This window comes from Centruroides vittatus, unplaced genomic scaffold (genome assembly GCF_030686945.1).
Source record: "Centruroides vittatus isolate TY-2023 unplaced genomic scaffold, ASM3068694v2 contig_956, whole genome shotgun sequence".
NCBI classification, from domain to species: Eukaryota; Metazoa; Arthropoda; class Arachnida; order Scorpiones; family Buthidae; genus Centruroides; species Centruroides vittatus.
Genome location: NW_027122635.1, coordinates 812,695 through 839,031, shown reverse-complemented (window position 1 = coordinate 839,031; position 26,337 = coordinate 812,695). Strand labels below are relative to the sequence as shown.

The following is a 26,337-nucleotide window of genomic DNA, read 5'->3' as shown; positions in this document are numbered from 1 at the left end:
GTGTTTCCTTATATACTTCAAAAGCATGGGGTCCATGCTTTTGAAGTATATAAGATACATAGATTATGAGAAACATGGATAGACTCTACGGCTACAAGAAACCTTTTTATTTGACACGAAAGCAGCATACAAGATTTCCGCCATCTTGAAAGTTTTAAGTCGGCAGCGGCTTCTGGGTCTTCCTCTTCTTTCCAAGATAGTCACAAATGATGGAGTGTCCCTGGTCGCGAAAGACAGTTCTCTCGACGTCCGGGACGATGCGGTCGACTTCCGGTGATGGGAAGATGTCGATCCGAGGATGGGAGACGGAAACAAAGATGGGCACGAGACACACACGCAACAATCGGTCCGACACTTAAAACTTCCGGGTGAAGAAGCCCGTTCTTGAATTCCCAGGTTTATTAATTTTTATCCTCGATTGCCCATTCCAGTTGGTCGCTTTTCCTCGTTCAAGCTTTCTAACAGGTTGATCACTCGTTACTAAGTGTAACGAGATATTAGCTCAGATCGCGGAAGAGGTAAAAATCGATGTTTAATTCGATCCCCAACCGGTGATGGGCGATCTCAGGACTTACATTCTTCTATTGTTTAAAAGTTCGCGTCGCGTTTTCATACAAAAAATTATTTCTAGCTTCCTTTTTTTCTTTCAAAAAACTATTTTAACGCAAATTTTATTGAGGGTTCGGTCCTGTCCAGAGCCTCACACTCGTTTCTCTTTTTAATTTTTGTAGTATGGCATAAAATAAAAACACGTTGGGAGAGAAGACGAATGCAGTTTACAATTAAAGCCGAAACTACAAAGACCTCTACGTACGCTACGAAGCATTTAGAAAAATAGTCAGAGATCCATAGGATTGTCAACCTTCTGGCGTGAAAAACATCGGGAGATTGGTACAAAAACAAAATCTGTCTTACATGGATCGATGCTCATGTTCAAAATCATTTGATTCGGTAGATCAAATATATTAATTTGCAAATTTCGAAAGTCTGATATATGCGATGTAAGACTTTCTTACCAATGGTTTTATGATTTGTAAAAAAAAAATCATGTTATTATTTCATTTAAAAAACGAAAAAATGAAATATCGTTATAAGAAAAACCACCGTCCTATGAACACCGCCATGCTGAAGACTGGTGGAAAATGAACACTATGAACACCGCCACATTGAAGACTGGTGGAAAATGATTGCAGAGAAACTTTCTAGGTGCCACTCTTAGCATCCGTAAGAGAGTGGCGTGTGTCGTATCAGTTTGTGTGTCGAGCATAAATCTGTTATATGATGACAGTGAAGTCTCAAAACAAGTGGAATTGACTAATGAAACTGCTGACAAGAACATGTATCAACTAATCAACCGACAGCGTACACAAAACTCATCCTTGGAATGAATTTTGTGCAGATGTAGCGTTTATTTGTTTATTTTCTTAAGAATAAATTGGAAACATGCATACAAATCCATCTGATATTCTCCAAAAGTTATGAATTTCTTGTTCCGAAAAAAGAATTTTTCGTTTCCAAAGTCATTGACCGAAGACTGTATTGGTTGGCTTACTCCAGAATGAAGATGCACCTTTCTGTAAAGGACATGTACAGTATTTCTGTCTAAAAATACGGTGTCAGTTCTCATTCTTTTAAAGGATTGGTAAATAAACCATACAGAAATTAGAAGAAAGCATCTGATTACTTTGAGAGGGACAATCGTTTATGATGGGTGTGGAAAAGGGTTTACTTAGTGTTCACAGGACAGTAAAAGTCAAAAGTAAAAGCTTTAATAAATATTTGTGGTAATTCCAAATTTATGGAATGTCAAATCCTTCTGGCATGTCACTCCATCGTAACACCCCTGAGTGAGTTTTCGGTGAGAAAGCCCTATACCTAGCTGAAACAATACTCTTTGCACAGAATTCCGTAAAGGAATTAAAAAACACGAGGTAGAAGGTCACTGAAGAGTTTCGCAATATATTTGAGGCGCAAAATTCTTATGGAGAATCATAATAACGCTCTCAGTATTCAAAGATTAGGTAGGAAGCAGCAACAACCATATTAAACCTAGATTCATTAAGCATAGAGAAATACTTTGCAGTTTGCAGTGTTTTTTACCTCAAAAGCAGACAAACTTTTATGAAGCCAACTGTCAAACCCTCTTCAAAACTGGAATGCATTTTTGAATGCATCGACGTTCAACGGTTCATGGCAGAAGTAATCGTGTGACGAAGAATTGGAGATTTCGTGGAAAGAAAGATATCGTCTTTCAAGCACTAGACATTTGTAAAGAAAGTGAAGAGTTTTCAGTGTAAGAAAATTTTGAAAATCCAACCGTTTAGCCTGTTATCACAGCAACAGCGTAAAGGTCGTTCTCCGCTTACGGTGGTTAAAAACATGTTTTAGAAATTCCCTGTCGGAAGATCGACTGAACATCCGCAGAGTCTCTAGTGAGAGTGTCACGGGTGAATTTGCCAATTCAAAACAGAAAAATGTTTGCATGTTAATAAAACAGTATATTGTATTTAACTTATACTGTATTCATTTTGCATCCGTTCAGTTCTTTCTTAGATCTATTCTCCATCCTTACTGAATTGTGTTACTTTATATATCTATATGACAAAAATTAATAAACCACATTATGAAATACGTACTTTTTTAAAAATCTTGTTTGTAGCCCTGTCTTTTATAGTATAGTTATATCCTTTCGCTCTCTTGTAGTTAGTAAAAAGCTAAATTTTTTCGTTTTTTTTCTGACTGTGGTGTCCTTTATCCACTCCATTCGGCCATGCTCACAATGAAGCAACTTTTTTCAGGAATTTTTCATGGACGATCTGTCCCCGGATATTTTGAGCCCGTCTCTGACGCCAAAATATCCGGAGACAGATCGTCCATGAAAAATTCCTGAAGTTGCTCGCAGGATATGATCGCGGATCTCCAGAACTATAGGCGGACATCCTAAACAAAAACTAAAACTTAATAAGAAGCTAAAATTAGCAATATTGGCCGGATATAAAAAAGTAACTAAAACTTAATTTTAGTCATCCAAATAGTTTAGTACTAAAACTAAAACTTCACGTATATAAGGAATAAGACTGCGTTCAAACAGGATCTTCTTAAGTTACGTTGTATCTGGCCAATCAAGAAGGCGTTATTTAAATGTTACAAATAATGTCTTCTTTGATTGGCCAGCGCAAACATAACGTAAGAAGAGCCTAGCTGAACGTAACCTAAAACTAAAACTGACGAACGTGACTGAAACAACGTTATTTAACAACTTCGGCCAACCGCTTATTGAATATCAGTTTGACAACATTATGAGTAAAATACGAATGATACATTGTTGATACTGTAATTCAGCAATATGTAAGTGAATAACATTATTTACTTAATTGTGTTCAATTGTTTAATAAAAGTTTTTTGCGATTATTAAATTGTAGTTTAAATTGATACGCTATAGATGTATCACTTCGATGTAAAATAATCATTAAGATTGCTAAAGAAAAGATAATTGTGTTAATATTTATTATCAATAATTTGAAATTAGAAGCTACCGGATCCATTATTTGCATTTTTTTTTTTTTTTAACCTAAAGTGAAATAATGAGAATGTTAGTAAAAGCCTAACACATTTTTATACGTAGATGATAAAGACATAATTATCTCGATCGATACGAATGATTTTTATGAAATTTTTCGGCCATTTTTTTTACCCTTTTAACCAGGGATCGAATGTTTTAGATTTATAATTGATTAGATTTTTGTATCATTTCCTTATCAGCAATTTTACTTCTCGAAGCAATTTGTTGTGACTGTGGAAGCACGACAATATTGCCATGAAAACCATAGTTAATTTACACCTTTTATCACAATAAAATTGATGACTATGATGTTTATTTGCTTTAGATAAGTCATGCTTATGAATTTTTGTATATTTTTAAAGCTATTATTCTTGTAAATTATACAAATCATCATTTCAAACGAGAAACTAATTTGTTAAATGAAAAGATTTTAATGTCTCCATTAAGAAGTAATTAGCACCATCAAAACTGGATGAAATGTATGTTATAGATTTGATAAATACATTAAATATACAGAATTGGAATTAAGACGAAAATTACTATAATTGTCCTATATTTCAAGAATTTTTGAATATCATCTAAAAATATGTTTAGTTATTATAAATCTTATCATTTGCTTTTTTAAATAATTATACGTTCAAATAAATATTATGATATTGTCAATATTTAAGCTATCTTTAATATCAAAAATGGTATGAAAATATTTCTTTTATATCTGAATGTAGTCTTTAAATTAATTTTACTTACTGTTAACTTTTACTTTCCCGGCTGTTATAACAAAGGGAGAGTATGGCGATCCGGCAAAAAATGACCCCCCCCAGATGTTTTACAGTTTTGGACTTGGGACACCTTGAAACGTCGAGAAATTCAAAAAAATTCGGGGGTAATTTCTGTATGTATGAATGTTGGGGGAAGGGCACGATTTTGTTCACCCTCTTTGAAGCTAAATAACTCGTGTGTTTTTTGTCAAATTGCTGAAATTTTGTAGGGAGGTTTCTTTGTTAGGGGGATTGATGCTATTAAATTTTGGTGGTTAAAGGTCGACGGGGTGGGGAGATAACGAGGATCGTATGTATCGTATTCCATTAGGGTAAGACTTAATAACGATTTTACTCCTTATTAGCATTTGCAATTTTTATAGAACTCATTCCTAGCCTCAAAATTAAGGTTTGTTTTCCATTTTTAAACAAAAACGTTTGTTTAAAAATGTTGTTTGTTTAGAAACGTTTTATAACAGATAGCGCCAGCAAAGTTTTAAATGTTGCCGGGAAAGTTGAGCAACTCGTTGCTGGTTTCAAAACGTGATTTTATCGAATCCTAACAGCAATTGTGACGACAGAAATGACGTTTACAAATTGCACGTTCTAAGAGATCAGCAAACATCTTATTTGGAAGAATGACTCCACGTTCATCATTTGTTTTGGCAAATTATAGAAACAAATTTTTTAGGAATAATTATAATTAAAAATAATATATCTAGAATAAAATTTAATTTAAATCTATAAATTAATGTTATTCTATTCTTATATGATAGGAAAATCTAATTTTATGGAGAACACTATTAAGATATTAAAATAAATGTTTGGTTTGTCGGGTAGATTTAATATTTTAACAAATGAATTCATTGTTAAATAATGATATTTTAAGACTACTACTCTAAAATATCTGTACACAAAAAATAATTAGATATTAATTTAATATGCTGGTAAATTACTTGATAGTGTTATTATTTACTATTTCGATTTAATTATTAATCTAATAGAAAATTATCTATGAGCCGAGAGAATCTTATTTATTTATTTTTGTTATCATTTTTTGAGAAATAAATAAATTTTTAACGAATTGTCTTATTCCTAAAATTTTCCAGAATAGCTTCATTTACTAATTATGAACATTTTAAAGCAATCGAACATAGATTCATTCAAAAATCACATTTTCCTCGAATAATAATATTCTAACCTTTGAAGTATTTGATTTAAATCTTGTTTACTAGCATCTCGAAAGCTCCTTTATATTCTATTTTCTGTGCTAGAACTTCAGTTTCCGTTTTGTATTAAATCTAGCTCCTCAATTCGACTTCTATCTACTGTCGGTCGTTTCCTATGTACTGTAGAATAAATTCGACTGCTGCTGTGAAGAGGTTCATTCGCTTCCTTTTATGGCTATGAAAATTTCTCGTTGTAAAATACTCGTAAGAAACTGATATATCACTGCCAGATTTTATATACTGTCTTCTTATATTCTTATTTTTAAATCGGGTGCATATTTAAAATTGATTGTACATAAATTTCTTTTTTAATGTGTATTCCCCCTCCTAATTAATTGAATTGAATGTTTTAAATGAGTAAATTATAAGTAAATGATAATAATTAAAGTATATATTTTAGTAAATAATAATAATATCAACAAGTACATTTCGCTTGCTCAAGAAATAAGATAGATTTGGAGGATAGATAAGGTATTTATTGTACCTGTTGTCCTCTCTTCTACCAGTGTTATACCACATACACTACACAAAAGTCTAGAAACATTAAACCTTAATAATAACATTATAAAAAGCTGCAATATTAAACACGTCACATTGTGAAGAAGTTTATAGACGTTGACACACCGATAACACAGATTAATGTTACACTTGTTTGGATAACATTAAGCTGTGTTATTGGTAACATTAACATTAATTTAGTTTCGAGCTCAAATTAATAGTGTCTTGCCCCTGTATATCATACTTGTCCTGATAACAATTAAGTCATGTTGGTCATGTATCTAAGTCCATTCTGGGGAAAACTTTTGAATTGAAATTATGTGACTTCTGGTCTATACCAGAAGTTCTTATATAGTTAATCGGGCCTCCTGCCCCTAAGATTTTCATATTTGTCTGGACTTACATATATCTAACACCGTTCTCGAGATTAAGGAAGGGCAGACAGACAGACAATAGTGAGAATTTATAGGTCTATAATTTTTTCAAATTGATGCCAATACTTAAATTTTTTTTAGCTAATTTATTCTTGATTTGTTAGCTATTTTAACTAGACACCATAGAAGTGATATAGCCTACAGGGTGTAACGAAACACCCTGCCAAATTTTTAGGAATTAGATTTTAGTGCCAAAAATAAACCTAAAATCCTTTATAAATGTTTTTCAAATTCCGCTTGGTATTCGAGATCTACTCTAACAGTAATAGATACTTTTCAAATTTCCTGCCAAAGTACGAACACTACAATTGTCGACTTTTTATGCTACTGTCAACGGATCGAGATAAGTAAATGTAGCCCAAGTACTGCAGATCTTACTGTAATAAATGTAAACAAAGCCTTATTCACTTTAAGATTTTGCAGTAACCATCCGCTTTACAGTAAAATAAAGTTGGAAAGCAAAGTTTTTCAATGTCAACTCACTTCGAATAACACGTCATTTTTTATAAAATGAAACAAAATAATTTATAAGAATTGATGTAAATGTCCGGACATGGGCGTTTACTTTTTATAAAACAATTGAAGCTCAATACTTCTATCAAAACAAGTTCAATTTCCATTTATTCAGAAGCAATTTTTAACATTTAATATAAAGTTTCAGTTTGAACACGTTAGTAATACAGAAGTGGAAAACTAACAGCGGTATCCTTTTTCAGGGAGATTTAAAATTGGTTTATGATATGACTATTCGGCAGGTTAGAAGCGGAATTTAAGCACATTTATGAGAAATTTAAGCTTATTTCTGACCTTAGAATCTACATATGTATACACACAAAGATGAAACTAGCGAGACAGGGAGGCAAGTATCCCGGCCACCAAGTAAGGGGGCACCGAAAAGAAAGGGTGTGTAAGGGGAACAGTAGAGAGAACTGACTCATTCTTGTCCTCGACGTCCCAAATTTCCGGAACAACAGAGGGGCGCCAGGATCTTAGTTTGCCCCGGGTGACAGGGAGCCGAGTTAAGCTCTGATATATATATTACAGTAGAGCGTCGATAAGTGGAACATCGGTCAGGTTAATGTATTTTTTCGTACAAAGTAGGAAACTGGAACAAATCATTAACTGGAAGGACCCCACTCCCCAATTGGTTCCACTTATCGACGCTCTACTGTATATAGAATTGTATATAATAGATAAAAATTTAATAGACGTTATATTTGTCTCATATTCTGTAATAACGTTTTTACATCTTCGCACAAAGATCGATTTAATAAACTTTTATATTTCTCTTCAAATTTTAAATTGAAAAAACGTATGCATTTCAGACATACGTTCGTCAACCAGTTTTTAATGTAAATTATAATTGAATGTTAAGAGCTATATCGATAAATGTACCGTGATTTTTTTAAAAAACACTAATTAAAATAAATTCTTATTAAAAATATAACAAATATAAAATAATGTTTTACTTCTATTAATAATTTAAACAGTTTTCAATATGGTGAGAGTAAAATCTCTAATAATTTTGAGATCGTTGCAGAGTGATAATAACTTGGAATTGCTGTACATTATTTTCGAGTTTAGCTAGGATACACGGGACAGACAATCCACATCCGAATTTGTTGTCATGTCGACATTACTCCTATAGAAAGTCACCTTGGATCCAAATGACAAAGTGAAATTGACAGTGAAATAAGTTCTGGACAAACGCAATAAAATACAAGTTAAGAATGAAACAAATTGCAGATCAGAAGATGATTTGAAATTTGTTTATATGTTGATATGAAAATTTTTTTCGGGTATTATTCAACTTTATTTCAAAAAATTTCTTACAAAAATCATATTTTTAAAAAAATTCTTATTTAAAATTTTGTTTATGTCTTGGAAAATTATATTTTAAAACTGATTTTAAAAAGTCTTGATTCTAAACAACAAATTCGAACTTATCTATGAAGGTGGATGCAGTCAAGCGTTAGCATACCGCTCGGGGGGATCCGAGATCATCTGGGAAGGCCGAAAACTCCAGGGTAGGTGGTCCATCCCGAATAGTTCGAACCCCTTCCCTTACCATCCGGCCCCCATTATGAACCTGGCCGAACCCATTAAGGGAAAGACCCATTAAGGGTCCACAGGGAGAAAACAGTAAAAACTTATCTATGTTAGAAAATATTATTAAGTTGCAGTGTAAATATTAATTTTTATTTTAAATTATTAAGAATATTTTTATTAAATTTAATAATTGTCAAAAATTTAACAACTGTAGTGTTAAAAAAAACCCCAAAGAATTAAATATGTACTCTGCTAAACATTGAAACGTATTAAATTTATAAACGTGGAAAAACGACGTAAACAAAATTCTGATAAGGAAAAGAATATTTATAAATATGATATTTAAAAAAGTAAATACTCAAAAAAAAAACAAATCTCATAAGAAACTCCGTTATAAATAGCAAATAATCCTTAAAAAAAATATTCTTAAGATTCTATTGAAATTGTTTATGATTATTTCTTCTTTGTTAATAAATTTTATCGTAAATAATATACTTTGTATGCATATTTACATTGAGAAAATGGCATTATCTAGAGATATTCGTTTTTTTTTAATGATATCTGAAATCAGTTAAGAAAGGCTTTATATACAATCTCGATTAAGTCCCCCCCTTTGACTTGGTGTCGTTTATTTACTTCCGGTGTCTATACTTGGACCAATTTGGCCGTCTGTTCGCGCCCTTAACTATTGAATGGACCTTAAAAGACACCTGGTGCTCACGTGACTATTCCCGTCTTACCCTCGACGAGAATTGAACTTCCCCTGTTTTTGTTAGAAGTTATACTTTACTTTCTTTAGCGTAGGGGTGTGTGTTGCGCCTTCGAGAACAATATTAGTAAATCTTGGAAGAGACACAAAGACTAGTTTTCGACAACGCAGGTAACTATAAAACATGTTTTACTTAGTTTAAACATGATTTTTCCATTTTTATCATGGAATTTGTCTTTATTCGATATAATTTCATTTATTTCGAGTATAATAATGTGTCATTTAAATCATAAATGTGCCGAGATTTAAAAGTGCAATCACGTGTTGATTAAATTTGTTATTAATTTAATATTAATATATTCAAGATTTCCTGACTTTTACATTATTAATCCATAAAAGCATTTAACTTTCGTAATGAAATGAATATAATTTGACTGTTAAATGTAATATCAAAATAGCTGTTTTGCCGGATATTTCACTGTTAAAATAAAGGAAATAATTAAGGAGCATTTCCTTCTAAACCATAAATAGTAATAATATAGTTTTTGAAAGTGGAATTTATGAATGAAAAAATTAATTGGCATTTTAATTAATTAAAATCTCAATTTTATAATAAATAAATTACAGCTACAAACTCTAATTGTAATTAACTTTCACGCTAGAATTTTATATTATAATATCATGTAAATTAATAGTAAAATCTCACCGGAGTCGTTGAACAACTTGTAAATATCGATGTATAATATTAGATGATACGCGAGTACAGTACGTGTCTGTATTAATAATTCCACTTCGAAATTAACGATCTATTCATGTTTAGAAATATTTTTGTCACAGTATATAAAGATGACGAGTCACCGTTTAGAGGATAGGCACTAGGACGTAAGTAGCCATGTTGTTGTTTAATACATTTCTGAAGCGATATTTTATAAATCGTTTAAGTTTTATATTAAAAAAAAATTTGCATATTAAACACCGATTTATTACTATTAGTTTTATCTTTAATTAAAATTTTTTTAATGTTTTGTTTTATGTGTTAAACCTCTCTGCTTTTTGTCTGTCTTCATAAAGAATTACACAGATGTATTGTAGCTTTTATTGTATTTTTGGAAGCAAAAGTATTAAAATATTCGTTTTTCCGGTAGAAAAAAGTTTTATTACTTTCTTAAAGTTGAAAAAACAAAAATAAAATAAACTATATTCCCTAGAATTAGCCATTTTGAATAAAAATTGTGTCTCGTATTGGATCTTGCAGTTGCTTAATGCGTGTTCTTCGAATTCCTTTCAAACATAAACTCGAGTGTTAAAATGAGGTTTTGTTTTACTTGTGTTTTCAGCTTTAACGGGAGAACTTTTTCTTTTAATACTCCCTTAAAAAAACGAATTCAAATTTTGCTAAAATTGATTATTGAGAGAATAGAATGTGAACTAGTGTTAAGATAATATGAATTGTATATTTAATAGTATCGATTCGAAATCAAAATTGTAAATTCTATCAATAAATCGGAAGAATTTATTGCAAGAATGAGGGGAGATTCTTAGAGTTTGGGCGAAATCGAATTTGCAGCAGTAGATCGATAAATGGGGAAGAGATGGGAGAAAGGTTGTCGTAAAGGCAAAAACATTTTGATAAATTTGTTTGCAACGCGGGCAGGGCCTGAGTCACAAGTTGAATTTCGTATACAGATAGTGAACTTTTTATTTATTTGTTTGTTTCTAGTTGATTTACTCCAATTTCTTCTCAATGTTGATAAAATATTTTAATACTAACTAATAGTTGTAAAATTTTATAATAATAAATACGAATATCAAAGGGATAATTTAATAAACGAAAATTTTAATATTAAAAAAATAATTATATCATTAGAGTAATTATTAAAACTAAAATTAGATAATCATATAATTTCGAGTTAGTAATAATATAAATATTTATAATTCCATATAGTATTAATATGGGATAATTGGATTGTTTATATTATCATTAAAATTATGCAAGTCATCGTTCATCCCTTTCCCTCCGAAGTCTGATCTTGATGCGCTCGTCCTCCAAAATATTTTATTTTCGGCTATCTCTTCATTTAACTGTAACTTTCTTAAAAATGTTTCCTAAAAACTCCCAGATTTTCTTTTTCCCACCTCTACTTTTCTTAGTTCCTCACTCTAGCCAATTCGTCTTGTTTTCTAACATGTCTAAACCACTAAAGTCTATATTTCACAAGCTTCTCTCTAATGTCCATCACTAATAAATTAATTTGTGCTCATTTTTAATCCTATCATCTAAGGAAACTAATTCTACATATAAACCTGTTCATCTTCATATCTTCTATATGCATTTTTTTTTTAAACCCGAGATTTCTTTACTTTCCACATTCAAATACATACAACATTGTAGTCCTAACAACAGTCTTATAAAACTTTCCTTTTTAATCTAACTGGTACTCCTCCATATATCACTCCACTTGGATTCTGCCATTTTTGTCACTCTACATCTATTCTGTTTATTATATTCGTGTCTATCATGTCTCAACTTGAGGTATGTACAGTATCTTATACTACTATTACGGTACATATTCCTCTTCTACTTCCTGCCATCTATGACTTCTAAAGATCCTATTAGCTTTTTTTTAAAAAAAGAACATCTGGAAATACCATGTTAGTCCTTAGATAGTCCTTTGAAACTGTTTGTTTTCAATCGTAGTCTTTGACTTCTATTTGCGTAATTCTTTAAATCTGCACCTTCATTTAGAAACTTATTAGAGTATTTTTTTCCTTTCACTAATATCTTACCCTCTTCTTCTTTTCAGTAAACTCATCTTTTCTGTATCATTACTTTTTCTTTTCTTAAACCTTGCTACTCTCTATATGGCCTTTAACCATTAGAAACTAATTTCCTATATTTCATTTAACTTTTCATATATATTGTACTACGTCGTCTTTATCTGTTTTATACTCTAAATTACTGTTCCCGTTTTCATTCGGCTCGAACTTTTCAAAGAACTCTTTCTTCTTTCTAATTGCCTCCTGAACTTCCTCATTTCGCCACAATGTTTCCTTATCTACTCTATTTACTCCTATTTTTATGATACCAAAATAGGAAATGTAGAAACTATTTTGTCTGCATTTCCTAACGTCTTGAAGCAACAGTATTTTATTATCTCCACCCCAATGACCGAATAGATAAAACTATTAAACATTAATAGTTGGTCGCGGTTTTGCGCTTCGCCAACGTGGAGTTTTTCGAGTTTTCTTCACGTGTCTAACACCTAAAGAGGACCAGTTTTTCATTAAAGACCTCTTGGGAGGCATTTCTTATTAATAGATAGCCCACGTGTTGCGTTGCTTTATCCTATTAGTTAAACCCAATCCAAATTATCTGTTTTTTCAACAAATCTTATTCTCCCCCTAGTTTTCCCCTCCTCCCCTATTTTTTCCTTTCCTATCACCTCTCCAGGAGCTATTCATGGGCAATCTTTTTCGGATACATGTGAGGTTCTTATACATTTGGAATCAAACTGATCCAAGATTACTCTTATCGTTCAAATCCCGTATACAAACGAACTTTGGCGATCTGATCAATCTCTATCCGTGTGTACGAACGCCATCTAGGATCAACTGGATCTCGATCAAACTAATCCAGGCAGAGAGTAGGATCATTTGGATAGGATAAAAAAGATTAAAGATAGCGACCTCCATGGTTAAAGTCAAGCTGATAGTTGACAGCAAAGAAATATGTTTAACTTTCGACAATGAAAAGTATTTAAAACTTGTCTTTACTTATCATTTATTATTAAAATATCCGATAAGCTGAGATGAAAAAAATAAATATTAAGAGACAGCTTTGCGAGATTGTACGTTAAGAATGCATGGCGTGCACTCTCTCATTTTGCCATTATGTCAGCAGTTTTATTCACGGAATAAATTCTATTCGATCTTACTTGTATACTTTCCGCCAACTACACACAATAGAAGCGATCTGTATCACGAGACTTAGACTGATCCGATCTTACAGATCGATCCATCTGTAACGAAAAGTTTATGCACCCCTGGTCCCGTTCCTCGCCACCTCGTTCCCATTGTGAATCTGGCCAAACCCAGGATGGGTATGGAAAAGTCCTCTTAGTGTCTACAGTGTGCAGAGCCAAAAAATTACAAAAATAAAAAATTTACAATAACTAAAAAACGATTGCAAATTAAAAATGGTAAAAATATTGATCTAAAATTTCCAAATCATATTCACGATACCCCTATAAATGAACTTGTGTGAATTATATAATGGGTTATCAATCAATCAATACTTTATTTGACGTAGGAATTAAAGTAGACAAGTGGAACCGGAAGTGCTCCGGATTTCTAGATTTTCCGGCTTTCTCCTGTACACAGGCTAAATATATACTTTACTTTTTATCGTTTATTTTATATTTTAATGAACGAAACTGCTTTTAATACACAGTATGCCTGCATTCACACTAGAACTACATAATGAAGCGATCGCGCGGCTAACTACGACTATACAACAAAACTCAAGACTATCAAGAAATTCGGTATTGTTGAAAACCCTCATCCGAATATTTTGTCCCGTACTGTATTTATATACAGTGGACTTGCAGAGAATCTTGTAGCAATCGTTGTAGCAAGACAGTCCATACTAAAAAAAATTTGGTGTAATACTGAAAGTTTTTACAAGATAAAAGGGGATGCAGAATCGAGTTCGGTTTTGAAAGGCCTCACATGTAGCTGGATATAAAAAAGTTATTTTTGTAACGTAAATTTAGTCTAACTTGAAGCATTGTAGATATAGTTTCATACAGTGTAATTAGTACAGCATTGTCAAGATTTGGATGAATATATCTAGTGGAAAGTCGAAGCGTTAATTTTCTCTTGATCTTGCTGCATACAGTGTTGCATCCATCATAAATTGACGTGTGGTCAATGAGTCAATAAGGTGTGCATTAGACAATATACACACAACATTAAATCCGGACATTATCATTGAAGACAATTGCTGAACTAGTCGCTACTTCCACAGTTGACTTTTTGAATTATCGTAGTCTTCGAAACTTTGAAGTTCTAGCCAATGTTCGTGATAAATTTCCGAGTAATCTAAATAAATTTTGTCTTATTTTATTTTACTGGACTTTTAAGTAAAAAAGTAGTTTATATTATATTTTGACTAAGTAAATTCGAAATAAATGTATTGAACTTGTATTTTCAGTTAACGAAAATTAATTATTTCTATACAAATTCAAATGAAAGTGACTTATGTTTTTGACACTGATTTTATTAAAATAAAAAGAAAGTTTAGAAGAAAACAAATTAACTATTTTTTTAAAAATAAAAGTAGAATCGTTTCGTCTGATTTAGTAATATGGAAAACCCAACTTTTGAAGAATGTTAATTCATCGAATATCGAAGATCATTTTAAAAGTTGAGTGATTTTATAGATAAATACGGTACACGGAAATGCAAAAATAGGTACACAGTTATGAATCTGAGAAATATAGATGTTTAGTGTTCATTATTATTGGACTGCAATTTGAAAAAATTGTAGACCTATAAATTCCCACTGTCGTCAGTCTGTCTGTCTTTTCTTAATTTTGAGAACGGAGTTTGATAGATGGAAGACGAGACAAGATATGGTAAGCTTAGGGTAAGAGACCTCGATTAACTATATACAAACCGGAAATTATCTTATTTCAATTTAAATATTTTTACCTGAAAGATGTTAAATAGATGACCATGTTGTTAAAGGTAAAGTGTAATGTACAGAGGCAACTCACTAGTAATTTCAGGTGGAGAGCATATATTTTAAATAAAATAAATTAAAAATTGCAGCCCTGCATTGTAACGATGTTTATTTTTATCTTTTATTACATTGTATTGTATTGTATTTATTACATTCCATGTTTGCTATTTAATTTATGCATAAAAATAAATGAATAAATGTTTTTTCTTTCGTTTTTTTCTGCATGTTTTTTCCATAACAACTGTATACCTACTTTTGCATCCCCTGTATTTATTTTAATGTTTTTGAAAGAAAAGCGTATAACTCTTTATTTTTTAAAATTCTTTTATTTACTCTTATTTCAATTTATAAGATTATCTCTTTGCCTAATTAAGGATGTCAAATTATCCAATATTTTAATGAAGTCAGATTCGTTTTCGTTCTACTCTGCTAATGAAACTAATTGAAAGTCTCTAACAGTATTGAAATACAAATTCATTAAAAATATTCAACATTCAAGCATTGAATAGAAAATAACTTATTCTTACACTCGCATCCATCTATCAACTTTTAAAAATATCGATAAACGATTCTGGTAGCTACAGGAGTTAGAAAAATGGAAAAACTTTCTCGAAAGCAAAGATTTGAAGAAAACCATTTATTTCTATTCATATCTTTGTTTATGCTTTGTGATAAAATTGATATTTTCGTATTTATATTATAAAGGAAATGATTTTTATTCAATTTTATAGCGTAAATTGATTTGAGATGTTAACATTGCCAATATTCATCATTGAAAACTTGTATTATTCATAAGAAGATTGATCTTGGATATTTTTTTCTTGTTTATATCTAATTTTGGAGAGTGATTTGGCTTTTTTTTATGATTGTAATGTAATGTGGATGCAATTCTTCCGTAAAAATATTATGATTTTCTAATTTAAAAGTAAGTTTTTAAAATTTAGAAAACCATAATTAATGTTATTTTCCTCATTTCAATATTATCTTAATACACAATATATAAATAAAAGTTAAATGTATACAGTGTACAACTTAGTTTTACTTGTAACAATATTAGAATTACCTATCTAAAAAGAGTGATATTCTGCAAAACGATATTAGATTCATTCAAACATTAATTTGTTAACTTGTGACGAAATTTACATTAAATTACAAGTATATATATTTTTTTAAAAACTCGTTAGATTAAACAATTACTCTAAGAAAAATCTAAAGCTTCTTGTTAATTTACACATCTTTAAATTAAAAACTGCAATGAAGAAAACGATCTTGCTGCTTAAAAAACAGCACGTCATGTATTCTAAATTAAATTATAGGCTGAGAAGAGACGAGCACTTTTTCGAGTCGAAAAATAATGAAAAATTGTAACTCAAAAGTAGTAATATATATTTAAAATTATTCTATATTTCTTTATTTGAAATTCTTGTTGCATTTTTTCCTGCTTTTAAATACTGTATTGAAAAATTTATCGATTTTTTCCGGTTTTTAGCAAGTTTAGTTTTAGTTAAAAGTTCGAATATTTTCATGTAAACGTGACACGTTGCATTACTTTATATATTTAATACATATTTTATAATTTATTTCCTCACTGCTTCAACTAGAATAGCTGTTAAAGCAGAAATTATACAATGAGAAGAGGAGAAATTACAGCTTATTCACTCAAATTTATTTAAAAATATGGACTAATTTAATATTACTCTAATGTCATTTCTAATATAGCTAAACTTTTTCTAGTGTATTTTAATTCGAAAAGATAAATATCGCTAAGAAAGCTCTGGAGCTTTAGGTGTTGCATTAATTAATTAAGCACATTGTGGAAAACTTTAACACAAACATCGATTTGATGACATAGTTTACTCGGCGCGCATATTTTAAATCGTTTTTCCACAAATTTTAATTACTAATCTGGTTTTATAGTTACGTTCTTTGATTATAGTGTCAAGTATATAAGCGTGAGTACATTTGAGTAAGAATCTGACAAGCACAGTAATGAGACAACCTTAAAAAATTTAGAATATCTTCCATTATTCAAACAAACGAAATCTGTGAAGAGAAATTTACATAGTATATACAATTTTTTGATATCTCATTTCGTTTGTATCTGTGTTGTGATAAAAATAGTAAAATGTTGTTTTGCTAGTGGCATTGTGTAAAATATTGCCGTCATTTTTAATATCGAAAACCATAATAAAAATGTTTAATATATAAATTTTAAACCATCTACGCTTTTTAGAATTTGATGGGATCGACTTCATATATAATAGCCATTTTAAGGAACAATGGAATAATTTTCATACTAAGGAATACTCAAATATAAAATTGTAATATAAACTAATTTGAGATGAAATCAAAGACGAAAATCTTATTTAACAAATTACATATTGTTTTTAATAATATATTATATATAAGGTATATAATTTACGATAAATAAGAGAGCAAATATTTAATCTGCAGTTAATTGTGTAAGATTTAATAAAAAAAATAAATAAATAAATAAATTTAAGTTGAAGGTCGGATGCCAAGGCTATAAAGGCATGCCTGCCACTCTAGGGGCACAGGAACGAATCCGGTTGGTGAATTCTGAAAAATTTTTCATAGGTTAGGGCGTTAGGCCACGTCCTTCACCACCCGGTTGTCTCCATTGTAGGTTTGGACAAATTCATGTTTTTTTCCTTCCTATTTTGGGCATTAAGACAAGGAGAATTAAATTTAAATTGATTGGGTAAATCACAAATATTTATTCATAAATTAACATAGGTATACTGTACTTAATGTGACTGCTGGAATTGATGCGAATGTAATATATCAGATATATTTGGCTGAATATTTGTCATTGCTAATTTTAAATTATTTTTTAGATGAGAGTCTGTTAGCCGATTTCTTGTTTTACTTTTCACTAAATTCATTGCAGAAAAAAACTGTTCGCATACGTAAGTTGTACAAAATAAAAACAGAATTTTTGCCGCATACTTTCTTAAGTTAGGAAATTGATTTTCTTTGATAAAAGTTTTATAAAAATCTACCAAATTTTTTTCTTTAAAAGTATCTTTCAAATCTAAATTACTTTGCAAGTCTATTAACTCCAATTGAAGTTCATTTGGTACGTTTTCTATGTTTACTGAAAAAGGTGCCGTAATTATTCGTATTTCGTTTTCTCGGCTAAGAAATTTTTCGAATCTATTTTTAAATTCTTGTTCTAGTTCTTCGACTTTCTCTGCATATTTAAAATAATTTTTAGGTTCGGTGCGTTCTAATAAAGTGGGGAAAAAGTGACAATTTTTGTTACGCAATTGCGTGCTCCATAATTTGAGCTTGGATATAAATGCTTTTATAAAGGTTATAAATTCAGATATGATAAGATTTTTTCCTTGCATTTTTATATTTAATTCTGACAAATGCATTGTAATATCGACAAAAAACGCAAGATCTGTCAGCCATTCGCAGTCTGAAAGTTCTTTAACAGGTTTTCCTTTCATTTCCATAAATAATTTTATTTCTGGTAAGAGATTGTAAAATCTTTGTAAAACTGAAGATTTGCTTAACCATCTGACGTCAGTAAAATAAACAACGTCATTATTTTCAGCATCAATATCAGACAAAAATTCTTTAAATTGACGATGGTTCAATGCACGACCTCTCAGAAAGTTCACTGTGGATACTACTATATCCATAACATGTTCCATATTAATTTTCTTAGCGCATAAATTCTCCACGTGCAAAACACAATGGCAAATAAATAAATCATTTGGATTTTCGTTTTGTGCTAATTTATTCGAGAGAATACCAATTAAACCGCGTCGCTCTCCTCTGAAAGACTGGGCGCCATCAGTTGTAATTCCACTCAGTTTTAATAGTGAGAGTTCATTTTTATCTAAGGTTTTTTCTAAAGCCCCGTACATAATTTCTCCTGTAGTATTTCCTTTTAGCCCAACTAAATCTAAAAATTCTTCAGTAATGTTTAATTCTGAATCAACGCCTCGAATGAAAATTGCAAGTTGAACCGTATCTGTTATGTCGGTGGATTCATCCAAACAAATGGAAAAATATTCAAAGGCTTTTACTCGTTTTTTTAATGATTCGTCAACATTATCTGCCATTTCATCGATTCTTCTCGCAACTGTTCGTCGAGATAAACTAATATTAGAAAAAATCTTCTTCTGATCAGGACATATAATTTCAACTGCTTTTTCAATACATTGCTTTATAAACATTCCATCAGAATAACAATGAAGAGTTTTTGCCAATAGATTACAAATTTCATAACTGGCTTTTGTAACGGATTCAGATTCATTATTTGTTTTCATTAAGAATGCTTGCTGGGAGGTTACGGCTTTCATCAGTTTTTCCACTTTCTGTTTTCTTAAGTCTCCAGTAAACTGGTCGTATTTATTGGAATGTTTAGTGGTGTAATGCCTTTTAACGTTATATTCCTTAAAAACTGCAATACTTTCCGAACAAATTAAACAAACAAGATTTTTTTCATAATGAATGAAAAAGTAATCATATTTCCACGACTCATTATAAATTCGATTTTCATCTTCAATTTTTCTTTTCTTTCTTGTTGACATCTATAAATTGAGGATAAATAAAATGAATAAAATACTGCACTAATAAATATAGTAAAAGCTCGATGTAACAAACTACTATGGAATTGAAGATATTGGTTCATCACAATGAAAGTCCATTTTATCGCGATAACTCATTACTACGGACTCGTCCGTTATATCGAACAGTATATTATTATATAGTAGAATCACGTTAGAACGGGATCTTGATTAAATTGATTTTCAACTTTAGACTAATTACCACCTGTATCAAAATTGTCTACATAAAAAAAAATATTGTTAGATTAAAGCAAAAAACGAAGAGTAAAAACGGCTACTACTGCTGTACTTTTCTTAATTTAAAATGTTACCCTATTACGCAGCCTAAATTATATCAGACAAAGTAAAAGACTTTTTAGTTTTAGTAGAACTGTCATATTTAAGAAAAGTCTGTTATTTTTCTCTCTCTATCGAAATGTCTGAAGTTGTCTATTTATTCCCAGACATTTCTTTACCAACTTCATCTTGATATTTTCCATCTTAAATCTAACGAAATATATCTATTTTTTGTATTAAATCTAAAGCTTATCGTCTTCTTTTATGATCCATATCTTCGCTTTACAAACAATTGAAATCCACGACGCATCACTCATGGCGAAATGAAACCAAAACTAAACAATGCTGGGCTGCAATTTTTAATCACATTTTTAATTAATCTAATTTTTAAGGTATATGTTCTCCGCCTCAAATTAGTAGTGCCAGTCATTTATCTAACTCCTTTCGGGGGAAATTTTTGAATTGAAATAACGTGACTTCGGTTTTGAACCGGAAGTTCGTAAATAGTTAATTGGGGCCTCCTGCCCCTAGTTTAAGGAAAGACAGACGGACGACAGTGGGAATTTATAGATTTGCAAATTTTTCAAGTTGCAGTCCAAAAACAAGTCGATCAGAAAACAAAACCAAAACTGCATGTAAGGTGAAAATCTACACCGAAAAAATAATTAAAATAAACTTTATATTAATTTTGCGTTTACTTTTGTCAAATAAAATGAATAAAACTACGACTATGGGGAAATAACTAGTCACTTCTCGACTTACGACGGGATTCGGTTCCGCAACTTCGGACGAGGTGATCGTAACTCGAGAAGTGACTGTAAAACAATGACTTGACTAAATGAAACGGCGACTAAAAAGTCCGTAAGAACCATGGTCTGCGAGGACTAAAAAATAATCCGAAGTAGCAGGAGTCCGTTACAAGGAATGAGTTTTTTTTTTTTTTTTAATAATTTTCTTTTACTTTTGGCCAGACCGACATCAGCAACCGTTTGTTATATCGAGCTTTTATTGTACAAAACCACGTGCGAACCTCAAGGACAGTTTTAGCATTGAAAATAATGCAAAGTTGAAACGTTTTCATATGTGGGTTTTGTATTTTATTACTGTCCAGTTCTAAGTCTAAATTGTTCTTAAAATATTAATAATTCTCTAGTTCAAACATTTTTAATTTCAATTTTGGAAATTAATAGTAACATTTATTATTAAACAGAAATTCTAACTTGGATATTTAAAATTCGAAATTCCACATTAAAAATTCTATTTTCGTAAAATTTCAAATATTTAACATACCTTTTTCTATAATTCGGACAAACCACAGTAGATTAATAGTAAAAATGTAGAAAATACCAAAAAATTAAATGCAACGATACAAAGCGTTGGTAAAACTTTACAGCTCAATATGAAGTATCGTGTGAAGTCGGGTTAAATTACCAGATACCTTGCAATTAGAGTTGGCCCTCGGATTGGTTTATTTTTGCGTCTTTAAGGGGCAATAGAATTGTTTACGAATGCATATTACTCCCTCGAGCTTCATTTAGTCTTGAAAAAGGGTCAAGCGCGTATGGATAGTCAACAAAAGTACACGTGCATTTGTAAACAATTGTAGCACCCCTTAAAAACGCAAAAATGAATCAACCCAAGGGCCGTCTCTAGCTGTGTCGAATATATATACGAAGCGGGTTCTTGGTATTTAGTACGATTACAGACGAGTAGATGTTAGTATTTTAAATTTTTATTTTATAGACCGTTATATTGTTTTGTAATATTTTGTGCGACGCGGGCCGCACAATATACTAACGCGGGCCGCATGCGGCCCGGGGGCCGCAGGTTGCCCATGCCCTGGTTAGGCCACGTCCTTCACCACCCGGTTGTCTCCATTGTAGGTTTGGACAAATTCATGTTTTTTTCCTTCCTATTTTGGGCATTAAGACAAGGAGAATTAAATTTAAATTGATTTGTTTTTACTTATAAAGACATTAGTGTAAGAGGTTTTCAATCAAAAATTAATTTATACAAACCACATCAGTAATTTCTATAAATAAAAAGCTCTTAATATATAAAATCGTATCAAGATAAAAAAAATCTTAATACCCTTTCTCTAAGTTTGTTTCCTCTTACATATAATGACACTACGTATGGTAAACCTTTGTATTGACAACCGGATGGCCGAGGCGATCAAGGCGCTCGGAGAAACTCGCGATCGAATTCGGGCACTCGAAAAAACACCTTAGAAATTATTCACGGGCGATTCTTGTTCCTCACCACTCGGTCATCTCCATTTGGGCCTGGCCAAACCCACGATAGTTATGGAAACAAGCAAGCACTTTTAGTTGTAGCAAATTTTAATAATCGAATTAAATCAATATTTTTTCCAGATGTTTTTGAGTGCGTAACGAATAAGTAAATTATTTATTTACTTCTTATTCTGCCTCTTGCTTCTTATTTCAGCATCGGTATTTGACTTTTTCTTTATTGTTACAAATTCAATACAAGCGAAATGTTTTATTTAAAAAAAAAAGTCATTTTAGTCTAAATTTATCATATGTAAATTTATGAGAAACTGTTGTAAAGCAATGGTTTGCACAACATAGCATTTACAAGTTTGAGATATATAGTACAGCTACATCGTAATTATTTACAGAATTAAGCATAGGCCTACTTGCATACATATTAAATACATATAACCTGAATTTTTTCGGTTTTTTCCTCCTTTCTGAGAGTTTTTAGTATAATAACTGGAAAGAATTCATTTCCTAACAGAACTAAAATAATTTATAATTCAATTATAAACTTTTCATTTAAATAATTGAATTCTAGTCATTGTTCACTTAGCGAAAAAATTTGATAGCAAGCAATCAATAAACCTACATTTAATAAAGTTTTTAACAATTAAATTTCAAAATTGATTGTTTATTTTGACGTTACTGGAACGAAAACTACTTCACATTATCAATTTTTTACTAAAAGTAAATCGTAGTGTCTCAACGTACAGTAGTTGTGCTTCATTAAATTGGATAATATATTTTTATTTATTTATTTATCCTTTGATTTAAATTTACATTGTCTTAAATGTTTTCATTTAGCAGTTTCTAATCACCTTCGTTATTAAAGTTGTTTTAGATGGTTTTTTCCTATTATTAAATTTTTTTTTTTATATATAATCAATTATATTTTAATAACGCAAATTTAAACATTTTATTTTCTTTTAGTAAGTTGTAATAAGTATAACTACTGAAACAATATTTTAAATTTATGTATAAAATTGACGGAAAATGCTGATTGTAATATTGTTTTTTTAATATAAGTTTATAAAGGAAAACATTTAATTTTATCTCTATAAAAATTGTTTGGAATAATTTCGTAAACGTGTTCTTTTTATTTTCAGATGCTATCTTTGAATTGATCTCGCTTCTCCTTTCATCATGGCTTTTATTCTGGGATTTTTACTGTTTTTTGTATGTCAAAATATAGGTAATAGTTTTTGATAGAGAAATTTTTTCAACTTACACATTGAAAGAAACTTTGATAAAGAAAAAAAAATCTCCTTTTCTTTTCAGTTTTTGCAAAGGTTTTGAATGCTACAGAAACGAAAAAGGATCAAAATACTACAAATATTTGTACTGATCAGGTAAATATTAACCGTTAAAATATTGAGACATAAAAGTATTTTAATATATATATAAAAATAATTGTTTCTATTAGGAAATACTCAATAATAACTGTAACTTTTTTTCCGAAAAAGGTAAGATTAATTATTAAGTTATTTAATTATTGTAAGTGTAAATTGTAACGTATATACATATAATATTTTCATTTTATAGAAACATCGTTTGAAAATGAAACAGGTTCCGGCGATATCATAAGCAATATAACTCAAGTTATAAATTTCACTGAAGTTTCTCGACCGGACAACTTTACCGTCGAAGAAGAATTAATATTGCTAATTGCAAATTCTTCGGAGGTATCAAAAGACGAAATAAATAGAAATGTGACCGATATAATATCTAACAATACGAGTTTTCGAACTCAGGAAACATATAATCGAAGTGCGGAGGATACAACAACCCATTTTAATTTTTCACTTCCGGAACAAGAAACTAACCATTCGCATACCAACGTCTCTACTCTTCGAAGGAATGTGTTGGTGCTGAAATCAAATTGTTCCGTTGAAAATTCCGATGAATTCACATCGCGTTATCTCACAAAAGTCGGTTGTATCTTGTATATAAACGTAAATTACATTTCAGAAAATGGTTCCTCCGAAGCGATGATTGCCAAATTAATCCAAGAATTAAAACCGCTATCGATTAGAAGTGGAGAATTCGATATAGTCGAAAGTTATGAAGCCGAAAAAATTCCCGTTAATGAAGATGAAATTCCTGCCAGCTTCTTAGACCGAGAGACATTAGCTTATTTAGCTGTGGCCTGTTCTTTTGCTACGGTGCTCTTGATAGCCTGCATAATCTTCGGCTTGAGGTGCGCGAAAAAGAAAAAGCCAGTCTTTGATATATCGACGTTCGACGTGAAATTATCGGATTATACTCTGACAAGAATACCTAGAGCTAGTTTGTCGTCTACCGAATATTTGCACGATCCCAAATTATTAGACAGGAACAAATATTCTATTCCCAGAGAAAATTGTGGATCTTCTAAATGTTCCACTGGAGAACCTTCGATGAATGACGGTCTACAAGACAGATTTCCATCCACGAGAGAATTTAAAACTTTTAAATCGGGCAGAGTGGTGGAATTATCTGGAAATCATAGCGACGACGACATAAATTTTAATGCCGCTTATGAAAATCCCACTTTTCAAAGATATTTTTAAACGGAAATATTTACAAGAAGTACTGTACATAGCAAAAGTAAATTTTAAAATCTGTTAACATTATTACATATAATAAATGAATTTTAGTATATATATTTTTTACTTCAGAATTCTTATCTTTTAATTTAGTAAATAAGTTTAGGCTTTACTTAAGAATCGATTATCGGACGACAAAAAAATACCCCCAATGATGTATTATGATCGATATCACATTGATTACTAAAACTGTAAGAGATAGGATCCGGTTACAAAATGTTTTTCGTTTACATCAAGAGATGTCGCCTTTAACTTGTTCAGTAACGTAGTGTCTTCCATGAGAAAATTTAATATAATCCACGCAACTATAAAGAAAAAAAAAAACAAATTCAAGTTTTAATATATTACAGCTATCCTCGGAATTAGTTTTTTTTAAAGTAAATTGATGACATTGCGGGTCATAATTAAATTTGTCAGCTCAGAATTATGTATAATTATGTCGACGTTAATTAACAGTAATTTTAAATCGAACTTTGAAGGAAAAAAAAGGTGAAAACTTGTTGAAAATTACATGCCTGTAATCCCATCTACGAATGCGATAGCATCAGATTGTGATTACTATTGCTTGATAAATGGAATAATAAGAGAGCATTGTTCAAATTCTTCATTCGTTCCAGCAATTTAAACGCCCACGAATATTTAATAAGAATTCGTAATTTGTGGAATCAATATAGGTGAATTAATTGTTGAATTTCTTTTTTTTTAAAAAAAGAAAAAATTGGCATTCGTTCAAAATAATAACCTACGTGAAAGAATTAATGGCGCCTAATTTCCTATTCTGAACTATAAAGCTTTTTAAACTGCTATCTATAGCAGTGTAGAAAAAGAAAAATATTCTTTAAAATACGGAGAGGATTTTATTTTCTCAAATATTTGTTTTTTGTAACAATTACTACGAAATATTGATAAATCGTTTAAGTAATCATACACTAGAATATACGAATTGTATGGGTTCACTCTAAAAATTTCCTTAGTGGACTACACAGAGATAAAAACTAGATAATTCATTACATTAATAATCTGATATAATACATATTTTATATATAGTTTTAAGGTAATTCTCATTATTAAATTAGGTTATTTGAACATAACATTGTTTTACCAAGTAACTTCGATACTATAAAGAGAAAACAAACGGTCAAATCGAACTATTTTAAATTCTATTTTAACCATTACTAAATGTTTTCTAAAATTTTCCAAATCATTCTCATTATGTAACAATTTAAAAAAATAAGCTAATGCTTTTTTTACATATTTTCTTAATTTTATTTACTGCAGACGGAAAGTTTTTATATTGAGTAATTTGAATATAATATATATTCAAATATATTTGCTATAAGAATAAGAAAATTTTAGTGGAATATAAAAAACTTTTTACTGCTGATTTTCTATTTTGAATTTATATGTGAGTTATATCCTTATTTTAATCTATCAAGATGAAATTGCAAACATTTAAGAGTTCAACGACCTTCGGTTAGAGTTTTGCGAGAAAATCTTGAAAGTGTTATAGAAGCAAATTTTATTTATGAACCACTTGTGAAAAGAAACGTATACTTAATTTTATATAATTTGTTTAGCGCTTAAGGAACTTGTGGTTTAATATTCTAGAGA

The 26,337-nt window shown here is 30.5% G+C and overlaps 1 protein-coding gene and 1 pseudogene across 3 annotated transcripts; one reads left to right on the top strand and one right to left on the bottom strand.

Annotated features, from left to right (window-relative positions):
- The first annotated feature begins 9,104 nt into the window (after positions 1-9,104).
- Positions 9,105-24,762, top strand: LOC136985239 (uncharacterized). 3 transcript variants are annotated; one of them, XM_067282478.1, is made up of 6 exons: positions 9,105-9,410; positions 22,238-22,315; positions 23,248-23,333; positions 23,420-23,490; positions 23,565-23,604; positions 23,684-24,762. In XM_067282478.1, the coding sequence occupies exons 3-6, from the start codon at positions 23,285-23,287 to the stop codon at positions 24,688-24,690; spliced, it is 1,167 nt and encodes a 388-aa protein (XP_067138579.1). In that variant the 5' UTR covers positions 9,105-9,410; positions 22,238-22,315; positions 23,248-23,284; the 3' UTR covers positions 24,691-24,762. The 3 variants fall into 3 exon arrangements, with proteins under 3 accessions (XP_067138579.1, XP_067138578.1, XP_067138581.1); XM_067282480.1 differs by lacking the exons at positions 9,105-9,410; positions 22,238-22,315 and adding exons at positions 9,916-9,964; positions 10,060-10,121; XM_067282477.1 differs by lacking the exon at positions 22,238-22,315.
- LOC136985252 (general transcription factor II-I repeat domain-containing protein 2B pseudogene) lies at positions 17,751-19,550 on the bottom strand (annotated as a pseudogene).
- Positions 24,763-26,337: the final 1,575 nt, after the last annotated feature.